Source organism: Lytechinus pictus, chromosome 5 (assembly GCF_037042905.1).
Source record: "Lytechinus pictus isolate F3 Inbred chromosome 5, Lp3.0, whole genome shotgun sequence".
NCBI lineage: Eukaryota > Metazoa > Echinodermata > Echinoidea > Temnopleuroida > Toxopneustidae > Lytechinus > Lytechinus pictus.
Genome location: NC_087249.1, coordinates 40472646 through 40492516, shown reverse-complemented (window position 1 = coordinate 40492516; position 19871 = coordinate 40472646). Strand labels below are relative to the sequence as shown.

At 37.8% G+C, this 19871-nt stretch overlaps 1 protein-coding gene across 1 annotated transcript; it reads left to right on the top strand.

Annotated features, from left to right (window-relative positions):
* The first annotated feature begins 3242 nt into the window (after positions 1 to 3242).
* Positions 3243 to 18218, top strand: LOC129261991 (short transient receptor potential channel 4-like). Its single transcript, XM_054900017.2, has 11 exons — positions 3243 to 3418; positions 4648 to 4981; positions 5702 to 5871; positions 7265 to 7610; positions 9802 to 9941; positions 10668 to 10783; positions 11567 to 11800; positions 12977 to 13175; positions 13915 to 14109; positions 14544 to 14588; positions 15025 to 18218. Exons 2-11 carry the CDS (start codon positions 4708 to 4710, stop codon positions 16264 to 16266), a joined length of 2961 nt encoding a protein of 986 aa, XP_054755992.2. The 5' UTR covers positions 3243 to 3418; positions 4648 to 4707; the 3' UTR covers positions 16267 to 18218.
* The last annotated feature ends 1653 nt before the right edge of the window (positions 18219 to 19871 follow it).

Genomic DNA, 19871 nt, shown 5'->3' with positions numbered 1-19871 from the left:
CCGATCGGCAGCTCGAAGATGATTTGTTTGTTTCTTTGAAGGGATAGTCCTCATTAGTCACTTCTTAGCTTTATTCTTATAAATTCATATATAATATCATAATCCTTATTTATATGATGCGAGCGCAAGCTAATTTTTTGGAAATTTTATGTATTTTTCCTAAAATTTGAACATTGTGGGCAATGTTTGTTATCCTGAAAAAATTACTACGAATGCAAAGCGCGAGCAGAAATGAACTGATGGAAAAAATACCTGTTAAAGACTGCGTGCAGTTAGCATTTAACAATCAAATAATGCGAGCGCGAAGCGCGAGCTGATTTTTTTTTACATTTTCACCTAAAGAATATAAATTCTAAGCGCCTTTTGTAACTCAAGCAGAATAGGTATATAAGTAGATAATTGATGGAAAATTTCGAGATTTAGTCCTATAATATATACTGAACGAGACACTCTATTCATGTTTTGTAAATCATGAAAAGGATGAGTATTAATAATGCGAGCGCAAAGCGCGAGCAGAAAATTTTTATATACGATTTGAACTGGTACCTGTTGAAAAGGTACCTGTTAAGGACTGTTTGCACTTAGCCATGAAGGCGTTACATATTTCAACAATAAAAAAATGCGAGCGCGAAGCGCGAGCTAAAATTTTTTGAAAATTTCTAAAGAAAGAATGTAAAATTTTAATCAATTTTTGTAATCGTGAACAGGGTAGCTATACAGTGCGTCCCACAAAAAACGAAACCGAGATTTATCAAAGATTTATCATAACTTAATCACAAATACAATAGACAAATGACATACCATTGTAAAGCTTAGAATCTCCTCTTTCATCTGAAATTACTTAGATTATTTTTCATTCACGCATGAGTGAGCAAAAACAATTTGAAGAGGGGATACCAAAAAGTAATTTGGCGGGCTGTATCTGGGTTTCAAAAAGAAAATTACATTTTAAAAAAATTCAATATCTGCTCTATAATTTGATACCTCAATTACAGAAAATGGTCAAGAAATAACAAAGTCCTGGTTATTTGACATAAGGCTTGAATTTCAATAATTTCATATAATGAAGAGGTTTTACAGTCTACCGTTCAAACTGACTCGACACTTTGTTTTGTCGACGATCAGCCATGCATTAAGTCTTTTGTTAACCATGTGATAGCTTCTGTGGGAAACCAGTGAAAACACGTTTATTTAATGAAACTATGGAAATACAAGTATTGTTTCGAGGGAACATAACTTTTTTACTTCTTGACCATTTTTTGTGATTAAGGTATCAAATAAAAGAGCAGATATTGAACTTTTTAGACATGTGATTTTCTTTTTGAAATTCAGATACCCCCCGCCAAATGAGTTTTTGGTATCCTTTCTTCAAATTGTTTTTGCTCACTCATGCGTGAATGAGGAATAATATAAGTAATATCAGATGAAAGAGGAGATTCTAAGCTATACATTGGTAGGTCATTTATCTATTGTATTTGTGATTAAGTTATGATAAATCGTCGTTTAATCTCGGTTTCGTTTTTTCTGGGACGCACTGTATAATTCAACAATTGATGCGAGCGCGAAGCGCGAGCAGAAAAAAAATCGAGATTTAGACCTAAAAATGGGCCACTCTGTTCATGTTTTGTAAACAGCCATAGGCTGATCGAGGGCTTTTTACCGTGTTTAAATAAAATAAATCAATCAAAATCAATGTTTTGTAAATCATTAAAAGGATGAGTTATAGGGGGTCTTCCTACATTAATAATGCGACCACAAAGCGCTAGCAGAAATTGTTTGATATCGTGATCTGAAACTGGAAAATGATTTAAATAGAGAACAAGTTGAGTATTTGAATAAACATGCGCGCGCGTGTTTCATATTTAGACCTAGAATCTAGGCATTCTAAATACATCTTTAATCATGAAAATCATGAAACTTTGATATTCCGATCTGAAAAAAAGAGTCAATTACAGCTTATATTTCAAGCATTTTGTAGGAAAATTGTAAGATGGATATGGATCGCACTTAAAAAAAAGAGCTTAAATTTTCATTATTATTACTTTGAGTTTTGACATAGGACAGGGACATCCTTATGACATGTAATGAAAATGATGACAATCTTCCTATTCCTCTTGCTAAGCGCGAGATGAAACAAAAGGGACGATTTAACTATTGAATTAATATCATATTTATTAATGCCTAATAAGGGCGCGAAATCTGGTGATATTATGGCATAAAAACTGGACATTTCACTTTTGTAATTATGCATCAGTTAATATATTTTTAACCATTAATGCGAGCGCAAATCGCGAGCTAAAATTTTTGATAAACTGTCATGTAAAGGGGATTTTAAGTAGTTTGTTGCATAATCAATATTGAAACATACATAACTCGCCAATCAAAATGCCAGCGTGCAGCGCTAGCTGATACGTCTTGAAAATCAGACCTGAAAATTGATATTTTGAAAACTTTATGGAATACACGAAAATATAATAGGTACCTGATAAATCAAAATTTTACAAAGCACTTTTTAAAAATCAATTTGTAAATCACACAAAATAATGTAAGTTCGATTTCCGAGGTGAAATATGTTTTGTATATTGACTTACAAACTCGATATTTGAGCTCCATATTGAACAAGATATGTAAATCACCTAACAGGCAATGCGAGCGCGAAGCGCGAGCGAAAATTTTATATAGTGGCACGAAAGATTATTTTTATTTTCCAAGTCTTCCCTCATCTTATTTTATGCACTCGTCGTCCTTCTCTTCTTTTTCTCCTCTCTTTTCCCTCCTTTTTCCTTCCTTCTTTCTTTCCCTTTTTTCTTTTTTGCTCCGCCAATAGGGGGGGGGGGGGGATTTGACAAGCAAAAAAAAGGGTATCATCCCAAAAGTACGGTCATCTCGTCCCAACTCGTCCCAAAATACATGTTTTATTTCGATTTAGAATGATGCATTTCTTACCGTCATAAAAGACAAAAAATAGTAGGGGGGACATTTGATATTGTGTCCCCCTACTATTTTGAGAAGGGGGGACACGTCCCCCCTGTCCCCCCTGGGATTTCCGCCCATGCACTCAACCCAGGTGAGGTAAATGGGTACCGACAGGAAGTAATTCCTCAAAAAGCTGTGCGCACCAGAATCGGTAGACTGGCTTAGCCGGGGTAATAATAGGAGCGCCTTGAGCACCTATATTATTATTATTATTATTTATTATTATTATTAACCATTGTTTCTTTTTTTCATCTCATTCTAGGATCCTCTGGGTAGAACTGCGCTCCAGATAGCCATCCAGAATGAGAATATCGAGATCATTGAACTACTTCTCCGATACCATGTACACGTGGGTGACGCTCTCCTTCACGCCATCGACGAGGAGGTCGTGGAGGCCGTCGAACTCCTTCTCAACTATAAACCTCCAAAGAAGGACCTCCATGTAAGAATTTTTTTTCTTGGTAATAATATTGACACGTGCGACCGCTCTATTCCCCCTTGCTATGATATGGCCAAAAATGAAAAAGAAAATTGGCGAACAGGGAAGAAAGAAGTAGTTTGCCTGGTCCATGTAGCTGTGTTATTTTTGTTATTGAAAGGTCACCTCCTTTCCCTTCCCCCCGGTGTCAAAGGAAATTATCATTACCAGTCTGGAATGACAGAACCTCGTATTTTAAACACAAACGACATCGAGATATTTTCTTTGCATACTCATTATTTTACAACTAGGAAATGAATTTATTTTGTAGATAATAAATTCATCTACTTTTATCCCTGTTCATTCGTTGATCTCTCCTCACATTTTCATCCAAACACTTTTAGCCCACACACCATACACATTATGATGAGCAGATTGCTGTGGGCAATGCATCACATATTTCCTCCGATTTTCCTTGTCTATTTCAATTTATCATCTTTTATCATCACGTTTTATAAAAGGAAGCAACAGATTAAATCCTACTTCTTCCGACGATATATCCCTTAGCAATGGAGAGTGTATGTCAACAAAGCGAGTTTTCCATCATTCATGATACTAACCAATAATTCCTCAGATATTGCTGACGTATATACGCCCGCAAATGGAGAGTTTAGACATGGCGATGATTAGTTGGCCACAAATACTCTATATCGTTCATTTGGACTGAAATCGAGCTCGGGAATTAATAGGACCGCGATAATCGTCATCTGTGAGCAGACGACGACGAATTGCTATTAAAAATTAAGGATTCTCGCTTTGGTCTTTGTTGTTATGGCAGCATCGCTTCTTAATATGGAACCGGTGTAATATATTGCAAAGAAATAAATGAAGGATAAGAAACGAAAAGCGTTCCAGACAAGGTTTAAAAAAAAAGGAGTTAGGCTAATTCTGCCACCGAGTCACTTTCTTAAAATCAGTCTTACGGTGCACGTATCATGGGGGTGTAAACACGGTAGATAACAGAATCATGCACCTTGTTGTTATACTTTGTGACAGTAAACGAAATGTCATGTCTATCTTTCTTTTATAAGCGACTATTTCATGGAAAAGAAAGGTCTAAAATAACTCATTTTGCGCAAGTTTATTTTTATCACGTTCTCATTTTACTATTAAACGGATGACAAACTACATGTATGTCATGTTTATTCAAATCATAAGTTATGCGTCTTTTTCCCCCTTTGTTTTTTAATCAGGTCCGGATACTTCAAGAGACACAGGAATCCGACTACGACTCGGATATCTCACCGGTCATCATGGCGGCCCATCGGAACAACTACGAGATTCTCAAGGTGCTTTTAGAACGCGGAGCTTCGATCCCTAAACCTCACGACGTGAAGTGCGGCTGTGACGACTGCAAGGCCAGTATACGTCACGATGGTCTGCGGCATTCGCGGTCGAGGCTCAATATTTACCGCGCCCTGGCGAGCTCTTCGCTGATCGCCCTCTCCAGCGACGATCCAGTACTCACAGCCTTTGAGCTGAGTTGGGAGCTGCGAAAACTCAGTCATAAAGAAAACGAGTTCAAAGGTGTGTAGACATCAAGTATATCTTTCTCTCTTTTGTTAAGCTCTTATGTGTTTAGGGTCGGCTTCTCATTGATATCGGTCGACACAAAAAACAACAACCGAGAAACAGAATATTCAGTATGTAAATGTACAACTGATAGGCGTTCGCTATCTTCCTTTCGATCTTTGAAAGGACTAAAATAATGCGTGCGTGGATATAAATTCATATTATAAAAGGAAAGGATTTGAGTTGCTCGGGGTATGTTCTACCTCTTTACAACTATAACATCAGTCGTCTGTGAACTAAGCGAAACTGGCGAATAAATTTCCTCACCAAATTAAATTATCCTACTGTTGAAAACAAATGCTTGACTCATCCGGGGGAGGGGCACTTCATAAATATTTCATGGATATTTCATTGTTTGTCGGATGTTTTATCAAACAAAGATTGTTTTATCTGAAATTTACCATGAGAATCGTGCTTCTCAGACAATTGAAAAATCAAGGAAAGTTGTCAGATCTGACAACTTGTGTGAAAACAAATGTTGATACAACGCTCCCCCAGACTTCAGTCCATATCATACCTCGGATCAGGCCAACCAAGCCAGCCAAAAGGAAACAGACATTAGCCACGATACCTTGAGGTGGAGGCACCTCACCATAATTGTATTCATAATCAAACTAAACCATATTTGGCCATTGGTTGATATTCCTTTTCACAATTTTTGGTATGCGAATGCAGAAGAGTACGAGAAGTTGGCCGAGAACTGTCGAGAGTTTGCGACCCAGCTGTTAGACCAGACGAGAGGGTCCCACGAACTATCGACGATCCTCAACCGAGACGAAGACGCGCCATCGGGGGAGGAAGCGCTCAGTCGACTAAGACTTGCCATCAAATACAAGCAAAAAGCGGTAAAAAATTCAATCTTCTTTTTTATGGCACACTCTAAAAAACTAAGAGCTACGATGAGCTAATTTAGCTGTTAAAGAGCGTGTATAGTGACTGCACTTCGGAGTGCTAATTTTTCTCGTTCAAATTTTAACGTGCAGTCACTATACATGTACATGCTCTTTAAGAGCTAAATTAGATCTTAGTTTTTTAGAGTGCAGGGTTTTCTTGCTTTTTGTTGTAGTATAGGGCATTGACGGGTATTAAGCTTTCTTTAGAGCATCATTATGAAACATCGCACAATTAAACTTTCACCTTTGCCATGTTCAATTTGCACTTGTTGAGTAATGTATAATAAACATGACAAAATCTTTTTTTTTCCTTTTGGTTTTAGAAACTGACGTTCTTTGTATTTTAAAAACCTTTATGACTCTTGGTTATTATTTGAAATGAAGTCAAAGCAACTTTAAATAACTACTTTGTATGAGGTTGTTAGATATACCTTAACTCATAAAAAACATATCACAACGATCTACTCTTGTCTTAATTATCTACTATCTAGACCTTCAACGATTCCACAGATTTATCCACCGTTGCCATCTTATTTAGTACAACGAAATGGTTTAATTCTTGCGACTTATCTTATTTATTAGACAGTTTCTCAAAGCATTTTAAATAAATCACAGAGCTCATATACATTTTTAGCCAAATTTCCTGTAACAACACTCAAATCGGATGTTACTCTATAACATTCTGGCTAGAATTGCAAATCCCGGTTGAGCCACTCACATTGACGAGTGGATACCATGCGCGACCCCAAAAACACGTAAAAATTAAGTTTTTTTTTTAAGATAGGGCACGTTACGTACGTAACGTAATAAGGGTGTCAAAAACACTAAAATAATGAATAAAATTTTTGATAGGAAAGCTACATGTTTAGGGTCAAATTTGCGAGGGTATAAAAAATTAAAACTAAAATGTTTTATAAAGGATGTACTTTATGCCCCAACAGTCAACACTACGTGTTTAGAGTACGATTTGCGCGACGTGTGCGAGGTGGGGCCGTACTAAACCCAATGATGTAGGTAAACTAAAGGTAAAACCGACGACCAACGTCCGTGACATATCAATTACAATATCGCTGTACTTGTTTAGGGGTTCAATAAATTCAAGGAATACTTGCCAAGAGTATCGTTTTGTTTCCAATACTTGTTAAGAGTAGGGTCTCACACGCCAATACTTGTTAAGGGGTGTATTTTCAGAATATGGAAAATACTTGTTTAGGGTGCTTTTCGAGACCCCATGGTCGCGCATGGTATCCACTCGTCATTGGAAGTGCCCCCCCCCCCTCCCCCCCGGTTGCAAATCTAAAAAAAAATATATGTTTTAATCTTCTGAACTCTCTTCTCTTCCCAGTTCACTGCCCATCCGAACTGTCAGCAGCTCCTCGCCGAGGAATGGTACCAGGGTCTCCCGGGTTGGCGGCGGCAGCATTGGACCCTCAAAGTAGCCATCAGCGTCGTCGTAGGCATGTCCTTTCCACTGCTTTCCTTCTTGTATCTATTAGCGCCCAGGGCTAAGCTTGGCCGTATATTACGTCTTCCATTCATCCAGTTTATTTGTCATAGTGCCTCCTACTTGGTATTCGTCGTCTTACTCCTCATGGCGTCGCTCGAATTCGGTAACAGTACCACTGATCGAGTCAACAGGCGCGGTCCACCGCCGTCGGAAGTCGAGCTACTCATTGTCTGGTGGATTGCAGGTGAGCATGAGGGCATTGTTAGTCTTACAAGGAGTTGACATTAAACTGATCAACCACAACTATGGAAAGCCTGCAACCCTTGGATTCAAAATACATGATGTCTTTTCGAAATGATTTCTCAATGTGATGTATATTCTTGCATGCACCATTGCATGCATGCCTTGATGATTCCAAGTGCCTCTCTTTGTTTAGAGCAATACCTCTGAAAGACCGCTGTATGATCATGAAACTTGCTTGATCTTTCAGAGGTCTTTCAATCAACTTTCAAAGATCTCCAAGGTCTTTCACGATTCCTGATGGATCTTTCAGTGGTCTTCGTGGTCTCCATGATCTTCAAACCTTTTTGAAACGGTTCAAAACAGTCTTTCAGCGGTCTTTCAGGAAAATGGTCTTTTGATGGTCTTTCAGCAGTCTTTCAGTGGTCTCTTGATGAACTTTCAAAATTCTTATTAGTCTTTCCATGATCTTTTTTACAGTCTCTCAAGATTTTTTGCGGAGATCACTGAAAGACTCCTGAAAGACCATTAAAAGATCATTGAAAGACCAGGGAAAGTCCATGGAAAGAATTTTGAAAGATCACTTGTTGCATAAAAGATCTCCGAAAGACCATTAAAGATCTCAATAAGACTATAGTCTAAGCCTAATAAGACAATAGTATCAATCACTACTTTTTCGGAGTTCTTTGAGGGGTCTTTCGGAACCATATTCCACAGAGATGACACATTTTCAGTGATCTTGGAGACTGCTCTAAGACCTTGCCAATATTTGGTCTATGAAAGGTCCTTCAAATGTCTCCCTTCTGTGGAATGAGGGCCTTACAAAGGAACATTGTGCAAGTTTCCTGTAAGAAAAAAAAAATTATAAAATAGCTGTAGCAAATACAATCTAAAGTCAATGCAAACGTATAACTTCGCATCAAACGCGAAGTTTCAATGTTATCTTCTATATTGCTAAAGTTGTAATATTATTGTAAGTCATATGAAGCAGGACCATGGAATGAATACGTTCTTGCACCCACTACCAAATACACGTGGTGATAACGTAAAATGTATTTGGATTATTGACCATCAACCGCTATGACTGGTTGGCCACCGCACACCTGGTCCACGATCTGATTATAGAACAAATCGAATTTTGCTTATTGTATTCTCTAAAATTGGGGAAAAGAAAAGTATCTCTTTATTTGATGTTCAAATTAACTAATACAACAATTTTACAGCAATTTGGGGCATGTTGGATGATTAAAAGCCTTTATTTTGGAGTAAGCAACATTAGTTTCAAATCGTAGCCAATCGTATGATCGTTGTGACGTCATTCCGACTTGATATTTATTTCGCAGTCATTCTAATAAGGATGATGGCATAGTCACCTATTTTGAACATTCGTATTTGTACGATGATCGCAGACCAGTCGTAAGGTGTGCGATGGCCTTAACCCTAAAAGGACTGGGCTATTTGAGACGAATTGAGGACGGGCATGATGCCCCCCTTTCTGATCTTGGCCGCCGTTTGCGCGATCGCGGCGAAATTTGGCACGCACATTCTTTACCGCATAAACTACAAGCCAATATAATAAAAAGATCTGAAAATAATAATTTTTTTTTTTATTTATTATGAATAAAATATGCAAATTTATTTGCATATTTAACACCCGATTTCACTCCAAATTTTCCTTTTTATTTCCAGATGTCATCTATATAAGCTAATGTAAAGGTTTCCACAAAGAAAAATTGCGAAAGTCAATTTTTTTCCTTATGTATTTTTTTGTTTTTTCATCGTTTTTTCAATAGAAATTATTACAGACCATTTAAAAACTAAATGAAACCCTAAATTGATTAGGCATACCAATTAGAACGAAAAATAATCACCATTTTATGAATTTAATCTCCCATAGACTTTGTAAAATGAGCCATTTTCGGCATGTCATTGTCTCGTTAAAAGTCACGGAGCGTCGCGATGCTATACTCGAATGTCGCAAATTTGGTCTCAAAAGTTGTGCGAGACTATAAAAAAAGTCATAAAATTTTGCGGCGCTATTTTTTTTTTGCTTTTTGTAAATATCGCGCGAAGTGTCGAGTGGGGCCATCATGCCCCCCCCCCCGTCCTTTTAGGGTGGGTTTCGGGGGGTTAATTCAACAGAAACCGAAAATATCTAACTCTCTCCCCCCCCCCCCCCACCTTCTTTTGATCAGGATTCGTCTGGGCAGAAATCAAGCAACTCTGGGATGCAGGAATTATCGAGTATTTACACGATTGGTGGAATTTACTCGACTTCATAACTAATTCGCTTTACATAACAGTAATAGGTCTCAGGATAACGGCCTACGTAAATGTAAGTATAAGCATGTTGGTATGCAGTAGATACTTTCATAATGTTTTAGGAACTTTTTTGCATTATATATATTCATATCCGATAGTTCTACGTTCAGACTGACGTACATTCAGGAGACTTTCTTTTAAACAAATGTTTCAAAGGTTTGCGGAAGTCGACAACTTTACATGGAAGGAAAAAAGGTGTAAGATCCGTATAAGAAATCATGGAACGGATAATGATTCAGAATAGCATTGATTTATGGTTTTTATCCAAACTTTTGTTTGTTTGTTTGTTTTGTTTAGATAGGATGTACTTAATGAGTTGTTATATTGGATAGATTATGTTAAAAATCACTCTTTAATAAAGATTTTAGTAAAAATGACTAGTATGCTGTTTATTTTTCACTGAAGTTCAGTAATTAGTTAACTCCATATAGTATCCACCCATATTCAGTAAGATTTTCAAAGTGGGGGGCTGACCATGCCAAAAATCACAATCATATGGTCTTTTTACGTTTTTTTTACACGGTTTTGGAAAAAAGTGGGGGCTTAAAGCCCCCCCCCCCCCCCCGTTTCCGCGGCCCCTGATTATAATTTTTTTGGAAATGAATAAACAAAGTCATCATTTTGGCATTATTGATTTTGTTCATATTACGTCACGATGATTTTCCATATCTGTTATCATAAAAATTGATACTGTTGCTTGTATTTCTCTATAAAGTTGTATGGATTCTTTCCTTTTTAGATACACATTATAAAGAACGAAGAGTATGGTGATCAGGACATGCCTCGAGATGCCTGGGATATGTGGGATCCAACTCTTCTGGCAGAAGCAGCTTTCGCAGTAGCAAATGTATTGAGGTAAAAAAAATAATTCATCAACTTCATTACCAACAACTAAAGGACTATAAAATAAAAGTACAATGGGGTGAATTGACATTGTCGAAAGTAGGCAAATTTTGCTTTGGACGTGATGAGAGGAATATTGTTTGGGTCTAAGCAGCGGGCTTCTACACACGTCACGGAGAACTGTACATCAATGATATCGTTTGTTACTTTAGAATAGACAGATCCAGAGGGCGAAGTAGCCGTCCCCACCCTTTATTGGAGGAGCAACAAACAAGAAAAGAAATAAAGAAAGAAAGAAAGAAAGAAAGAATGAAATAAGAAAGAAAGAATGACATAAAGAAAGAAAGAAAGAAAGAAAGAAAGAAAGAAAGAAAGAAAGAAAGAAAGAAAGAAAGAAAGAAAGAAAGAAAGAAAGAAAGAAAGAAAGAAAGAATGAAATAAAGAAAGAAAGAATGACATAAAGAAAGAAAGAAAGAATGACATAAAGAAAGAAAGAAAGAATGAAATGAAGAAAAAAAGAAAGAATGAAATAAAGAAAGAAACTAGAAAGAAAGAATATAAAAAAGGAGAGGAGAATTAGGAATAAAGAGAAACATAAAATAGGGGGATAATTGAAAAATAGACAAAAAACATTTTTTGGTCACTAATTATCACAAGACTTCCCGTTTTTTAATACACAAAAAATAAACATTTCTGCTCGCGATTAAAATTTACATGAGTCTATTTAGCAAAGGTTTTTTTTTCAAATCGGACTCGAAATAATTCGTTGTCCCATTTATGTTCTGCCCATTCCAGCATGCTCCGTCTCGTCTACCTGTTCACTGCCAACTCTCACCTAGGCCCTCTCCAGATATCACTAGGTCGCATGGTGGAAGACATCGTCAAGTTCGCTTTCCTAGCCATCCTCGTACTCTTCTCCTTCGCTGCGGGTCTTAATCAGCTTTACTGGGTGTATAGAAACAGCCCTGAAGGGCCAGATAAGTGCACCGGCGTGACGTGCGCAGAGCAGGACCATAATGTCTTCTCAAAGTAAGTTCTTTTTTTTTCATTCATTTATTTATTTCCATTGAAAATACCTATGTACATGTAAAAAATGTAAACATCAAATTAATTAAACGATACAAATAGGAAATATAATATACATAGCATACAAATAATAAAGTACGAAATATAATTAAAAATCAAATCCTGTCAACTCACTCAAGATGGGGCGCTTTCCATAATCTTGGCTGAGTTGGTGGCGGAATATCGTAGCTCAAGGGACCCGTTGCATAAAACATTTGCCATAAAAAAAAAAACTCTGGCAAATAAACAAAAACTCTGGCAAACAAAATTATGCCATTGGAAATTAAACATTAAAAAAAAATTGCGAGTGTTTTTTTTTTATGGAAAAGTTTTTTGCAACGGGGCCCAGATAATCGGAAGCGTCTACATTAATCGTCAATACTGAGTTTACGCTCCGCATTACACGACGGATCAAGAACATGGTAAAAAAATGAAAATGCCCGTCAAATGACAAAGAACAGCTGTGAAGTCTTTGTCAAAAAATGGTGAACCGGAACTGCAGTTTCGTCCCAAGATTCGGAGATGACCAAAAATTGCAAATAAATGTCGTTGGTCCGGAGTGCAGGAAGAGACTGCTGTTCACCAATTTTCGACAAAGACTGTTTGGTTGTGTTTTGTGTCGTGAAGAGCATTTGGCAATAAATTCTGTTCTTGGACCGTCATGCGTTGTGAAAGCGAAGAGTCCCTATTGAGATCTGCTACCAAACTCAACGGTGTTGATAAAGCATCCAGGATAGGATATGAAACTGACCCCTTTAATCATAAATCAAGTCGACAAGATTATCCTTTTGTACGTATAAAACTTAGGCCAAAGTCTTTGAATCAGTTTCATTGTTGATGGTTGTTAAAATGTCAATCTTTTACTGGTATTTTGAGCGGACATTCCAGAAATTTTTTCACCAACACAGTTAGCAAGATTGGATCAGAGAAATATATATTAATGGACAGAGTTATTCATTTTTGAAGAATTTGTATAGACCTGTTTTAGTGTTAAACATGATATGAGGTAAAATTACGAATGAGAGAAGGAAGAACGGTGTATCGATATGAAATAATGGTATTTCATCATTTCATTATAGTCAATGCAGAAACGTTCGTGCTTATTTGTTCTAATACTCTTCATCCCCCCCCCCCCCTCAGTATGCTCAAATCACTAGAGGCGCTGATGTGGGCAATCTTTGGTCAGCTTCAGGTATCTGTGGTCAATCTACCCGAAACACAGCATGACGTCACCGTGTTCATCGGCGCCGTCATGCTCTGTACATACAGCGTCATCACCATCGTCATCCTTCTCAATCTCCTCATCGCCATGATGAACACCTCATTCCAGAAAATTCAGGTATAATCATTTCCTTCTTTTTTTCAATATTAATGTTTTGTACTTGGTACTATCGTGCGACTACCCACGTTACAAAATATAACCTGGCAAGTAACTGAACTGCATAGATTAAAAGCATTTGAAAGAATTATCAAAATGAGTGTTTTTTAAGTCACCCGCTCCACAATAAAACCAACGATATTAAAAAAAGCAACTTGAAATAAACTTGCAAAAAATGAATTCCTCAAGACAGGCAAAGTGTCAATTTACATTTCTTTGATTTATATTCCCGTTTTTCGTCTCCACTAAAATTATCATAATTGTCCACATTTTTCTTCCGTCATACTCTATTTATCTGTCTCCACTCCCCTTGTACTCTTCGTATCCCATCTCTTTATTTGGATTGCCACTTTTTTGTTACTGCTCTGCTCTTCACCCCCTTACCTCTTCCTCTCTCCCGCTCATGTTCGTCTCTCCCTCTCCCGGGCATGGTGGCTCAAAGGAAGAGCGCCCGCCGCATGAACGGGAGGTCGTGGGTTCGATCCCTGGCCGAGTCATACCAAAGACTTATAAAAATGGGACCTTCTGCCTTCTTGCTAGGCGCTCAGCAATCAGATTGGAGAAGGGTAATAATAACATACTATGTTATGCAGGGCCCGCTGGTAGAGCAGTTTCCTAACTGAAGTGGCTACCCTGGGTAAATATAACGGTTTTATTTTTTTCTCCCCACCCTCCATCTCTTACCCTCTCTTTCCCTTAGACCCGAGCCGACATGGAGTGGAAGTTCGCCCGAGCCAAACTCTGGATGAGTTACTTCGAGGAAGGCAATACCCTCCCCTCCCCCTTCAACATCATTCCCAGCCCAAAGTCATTCTATTTCTTATTCCGATGGTTATGGAAAAACATATGCTGCTGCCAGTGGAAACAGAAGACGTTAGCCACTGTGAATCGAGTGGTAAATATAATTGCGTCTCCCTCAATCAAATTATTAATCAATGCATTGTTTATACAGTTCTGGAAATGACTTGATAGTAAATATACTTTCTGCACATTTGAAGGTTAAAATTGTAGTAAAATATTGAATTGTTTATTATGATACCCTTATGTCAGAATACCGTAACCGGCTCAAGACCAACCAACGCTATTAGGTGTCCGGTAATTCCAATGACATGCCTTTAGTCGGTTTGGAATTCGACTCGAGACCGAGCTATCCGGTATTTCCAATGACATGCCTTTGGTCGGTTTGGAATCGGTTTCGCTGGGTTGACTATGGTATTTTCCATGCTTTAGACGTGTATTCTTTGAGAATTTTTTTTATAACAGTGACAATCTTATTGCCATATAAATTATGTCGCAAAGTTTCATTTATATATTTTCTTGTGTTTTCAGCGTGATCAGACACAAAAGAAAAAGGAGAAAGACGACGATTACCAGGTGTGTATAATGATCCAACGTCATATAACTGTTTAAAAAGGTTAAAATGGGTAAAAGGGACACATGCATGATTAAAAGGGAGTACTCATTGCATGTTTTTATCATTATTTCTACTATTATTATTATATTTCACCCGACAATCATGTGCCACCATAAATAAATGTACAGAAAATTCCCATGGAAGACTGAAATATGGAAACACTGGAAGAAAGGGGTCGGATTTTCGAGCGAATTCGTAAAATTTCGCTTCTCATGATTGTGAATTTCGTTTTCATAACATGGTTCTGCGATTGTTTTAATCGCCAGCGGAGGTTGATTGGGGAATCCTTATAATCGACTATCATGACTATTCCGTCAACGACACATACTTTAATTAAGTAGGCCTACTACCTTTCATTTGTAATATCTTTCCCTTATTCCGTGTTTTGTTTTGCAGAAAGTCGTGAAAAACTTGGTGAAGCGTTACCTGAAGTATTCTAAGCGTGGTGAACAAGAGAAGGGTGTCACCGAGGACGATCTGAACGAGATCAAACAGGACATCTCCGCCTTCCGCTACGAGATGCTGGAAATTCTCAAGAAGAAGGAACCAGTGGTCGCTCCCAAAAGTGTCACGTTCCAAAACGGAACTGGGGGCAATGGCCCCGATCATTCACGAAAGACCACGAACTCCTCCGAAGACGAAAATAACCTTCACCGAGTCCCGTCGTACCTCTATCGGAAGGGCAAGAAGGGTAAGAAGAGCCCTCAGCATCGCGATCAGCCTTCCATAAAGCCAATCAAGAGCGCTCCCATTCGGGACGAGGACTACTCCATGCCGGAGTTCTTAAAAGTGAAAAACGTCAAGAATGTGGTGCTGGCGGTCAACGAACTCCAAAAGAAATCAATGAGGAGAAGACTATCGCAGGCCGCGGCGTCGGAGATGCGAAATCAGGAAGAAAGGCGGTTGTCGTCATCGTCTCTGTCAGCGGAAGTCGTACCGGAGGTGGCTTCACCCTGGAAAAGAGCAGCTCTGAGTGATTCTGGCATTTCCGAATCGGTGGAAGACCTGCCAACTTCAAAGAAACTCGATACGGTTAATGAGTATTCGACGGAGGATGAGGGGGAAGGTGACAACGGTGGTAGTCTTGAGAGAAAAGAAAAGGAGGTTGATGATGTGGACGATTCATCGCGAAGATCATCGTTGAGTGGGAGAGCTCCTCTGAGGAGGGAAAAGGCTTTTGCCTCAAGAATGGAGGATGAGGACAGTCCACCATCGATTCCTCAAGGAGATCCAAACGCACCTTCTCCGGACGCTAGTGCTGACTCGCAAAGCACCTCAGGAATAGCATCAACAAACAATAGCTTCCAATCCCAGGACTCAAGAGAGGACGATCCTGACGACGAGAATGACGATGATGATGATGACGACGACGACGATGATGATGAATTGCAAATCCCCGAAGACAATGCTACGAACAGCCTCGATGAGAACGATGAAGATGCTTCGACCGATCGAGTGAATTCGTCGCCGCTTCTCGGTAACGGCGGGGACGTTGGAGACCAGCCATTGACAGAAATTCCGCAGCTTAACTGGCAAACCAAAAGGCCTTCTTATCCATGGGCGGACAATAATTCCCCAAAGGATGGAATCGAAATGAAGAGATATGTCTACAATGGTTTCAACAATTTACCGAACTAAAACATTCGGGTTTTTTAAGTGTATTATAACTAATTATTCAATGCAGCTAATAGTGTAGGGACAATAAACGCTTATTATGATAATTATCAGAGTAATTATATCATCATCATCTTCATCCACATATTCACTTTTATAGTAAGAACAGACATCGTTACCTCTAAAATATTTTCACTAAATGGTAAGCGTGTAAAGAACTTCTGTACAACAAAGTCAAGCCCCAAAATGTAATTTGAACTTGATAAAATCATTCAATCATTGCATTAGAGTGGAGAAAAACATATGGCGCTTAAAGTTCGCCTACTATATTAAATACGATGATGTATTTTCTTTACGTCATCTTATCGTTTTATATAGCAAGTATTTTGTAAGACTAGTTCGACCTGACTTCCATGTTTTTTTTTATATGTTTATAGATATGGGATTTTGATTTAATATGATGGAGTGTGTGATATTGATGCTTTCTACTTCTTGTAGTTCAATCGTATTATGGAACATTCGTTTATTTTTTTTGTCAAATGATATTGAATATACGTTTCATACTTAAATCAAATTTAGAATGTCTAGTGTTTCTCATCTTTTCACTTTCTTTGTATCTCATTCCACTTCATAATAGATATCTGAATCTGTTCTTCCCATCTACCCCCTTAACTCAACATCTTTACCCCCCCCCCCCCACCCCGCCCTTCCCCACTATTTCTCAATCTTTTTATCTTTTCACCCTCTCTCTAGCAGTATGCGCACACTCATATTTTTTTTTAAGATCTCAGTTTAACATGAGTTATATGAGCCTCGTGTTAAAATTGGAAGGAAGTCGTATTATGCAACAGTGAATATTACTTAGATGAATGTACGTGAGTTTATCGATGTAAGTATCTGACGGTTGCTATGGTAACTATCTTCATCAATGATTTCATCACTCCGCCCGGATATCGCCAACTGTATCCCGAATTCAGAAGATGTAACGAATGATGTGATATTTTCCTCGATGTATCTTGCATTTTCCATGATCTAATGGAGGACTGATCATTGTAAAAATTGGGGGAATGAATTAGATATGCAGTTGCAGTTTATCGATGAATTGGTAATTTCCATAAACTTAATTAAATATTTTATCAGGTATATTACTGTAGCGCTTTCTAATATCGCCATCAAACACTTTCCCTTTCTCCTATAGCGAGCGAAGCTACAAAAGGAGTATTATCTCTAAAACCTAGGGTCAGGTTTGGGCTCAATTACTTTCTTCAATTACAATTAAAATTACGTAATTGAAGAAATGTTCAATTGCAATTACTTTTCAATTAAATTACATTTTTCAATTACAATCACCAATTACTTTTGTCAATTACAATTTCAATTACTTTCTATGAAAGTCATAAATGAAATCAATTTGTATTCTGTATGTACTAGCACCACCTATTTCAACATAATTCTAAGTTATAGAGAAACTGAAAAGATGAAGGTCTGTGTTAAAGAGCACGGATTCTGCCTATTGCTCTCTTTGATGCTGAACCAGCTGACATGAAAAGGATGGGAAATTAAGTCATAAATTTAGCAAGTTTATTATTAAGTAATTGAATGTAATTAAAATTAATTGACAGTAACTGAAGTCAATTACACTTTTTTCAATCACAATTACTTTCCCTCTCAAAATTTCAAATACAATGACAATTACTCATAAAATGTAATTAATTATGTAATTGAGCCCAACCCTGCCTAGGATCCCCCATTATACTCCAAACAAATTTTACATTGTACATTTCAGTTTGTAAATGGGCGGGCATCTCGTTGCCCCAGAGAACATCAATGAGAATTATAATTTATTTGCCAGAACACATGAAATAAGAGTGACTGCTGTCTAAAATAAACGAGCGTAGGGAGTGATCACAATAGAAATATCAAAAGCAGCCAACATGGCCAACTGTGATAGACTATATTTGCATATCCATATAGATAATAATAATAATAATAATAATAATAATAATATACAAATAATGAATGTTTATGAGTGCAATGGACAGAATACTTCATAAGGTGACAGATGAAATGATCCATCCAACGAGGCGTAGCCGAGTTGAATGGATCATTATTTCATCTTTCACCGAATGAAGTATACTGTCCATTGCACGAATGAAAAAAACATTCATTATTTGGTTTATATGACAACTAAAAAATTATTCCCCCCCCCCCATATGAAATACATGAATTTCGATGCAAAACATGCTCATGCAGTGCGAGTTCGGTCTGTTGCAGTGATTGTTACGTCATTACAACATGCGCACTGCTGGTGCATGAGCTGCATGCAAAGAGCTGCAGTCTTGGTGCGCGAGTGCAATGGACAAAATCGTTTTGCATCGAAATTCATGTATTTCATATGGGGGGGGGAATAATTTTTTAGTTGTCATATAAACCAAATAATGAATGTTTTTTTCATTCGTGCAATGGACAGTATACTTCATTCGGTGAAAGATGAAATAATGATCCATTCAACTCGGCTACGCCTCGTTGGATGGATCATTTCATCTGTCACCTTATGAAGTATTCTGTCCATTGCACTCATAAACATTCATTATTTGTATATTATACGACCGTGCTTGCGTAGCGCATATCACTGCCCATGGGCGTCTCTATGCGCTTAATAGGAAAATAGACAAATACCGTGTTTACACTTAATCGGCATTTGGTTCAGAACCAAATGCCGATGCAGAATCGGTATTTGGATTGCGTTTACACGTTGTTACAGCTCGTGGTTCAGAACCGCGAGCCGTGGCAAAAACCTGAAATGATACGCACACCAACGATATACGTCATAATAAAGACAACGCTGGATCAGTGCGCTTACAATTACGTCACAATGGTAAAGTAAATGAAATGCGCACAAATTGCCGATGCAGAATCGGCTTTCTGTTTACACGTAGTAAAAAAGCCGAGTCTGCATCGGCTCGCGGTTCAGAACCAGAACCTACTACTTTGGTGGTGCAAATTGCCGGTTCTGAACCGCGAGCCGATTCAAATGCCGATTAAGTGTAAACACGGTATTTAAAGAAAGAAGGGTGAATTAAAGCTATTACGGAGACTGTCTTTTTTATATCCATATAAAAATCTGTGTTGTGTCCCCAACTCTTAACGATTTATAGAAAGTGCCCCTCTCCCCTTGATTTAATTAACGCTCATGCACATTAATATACATGTTTACTGTACTACTATATACGCATGGACTTTGATAATTATTGCTTGTTTAACAATATATCATTGATTTTCTTGTATCACGATTGTGGAAAGTATTTGGTATAAATTTAAAGTTGAACATGTCTTTCAAATTGTAAATCAACGTGACTCTTTACGATAAATGTAACGTGGTTATGCTATTTCAGAGTTATGCGCTATTAAAAAAAATAGGCCTATTGTTTTACACATAGCTCGATAACAGAATATTAAATGGCATTCGATATATTTCATCTGAAAGGTTTTGGACGGGCCAGTGGAGTACTTGATTAAAATATGCTGGTTATTTTCCGGCAAACAATTTTATCATTAGTGTAGTAATCCTTAAGAATGAAGATATAATTGAATATGATAGCTAACTTATAAAGTGGGTAACCTCAAAT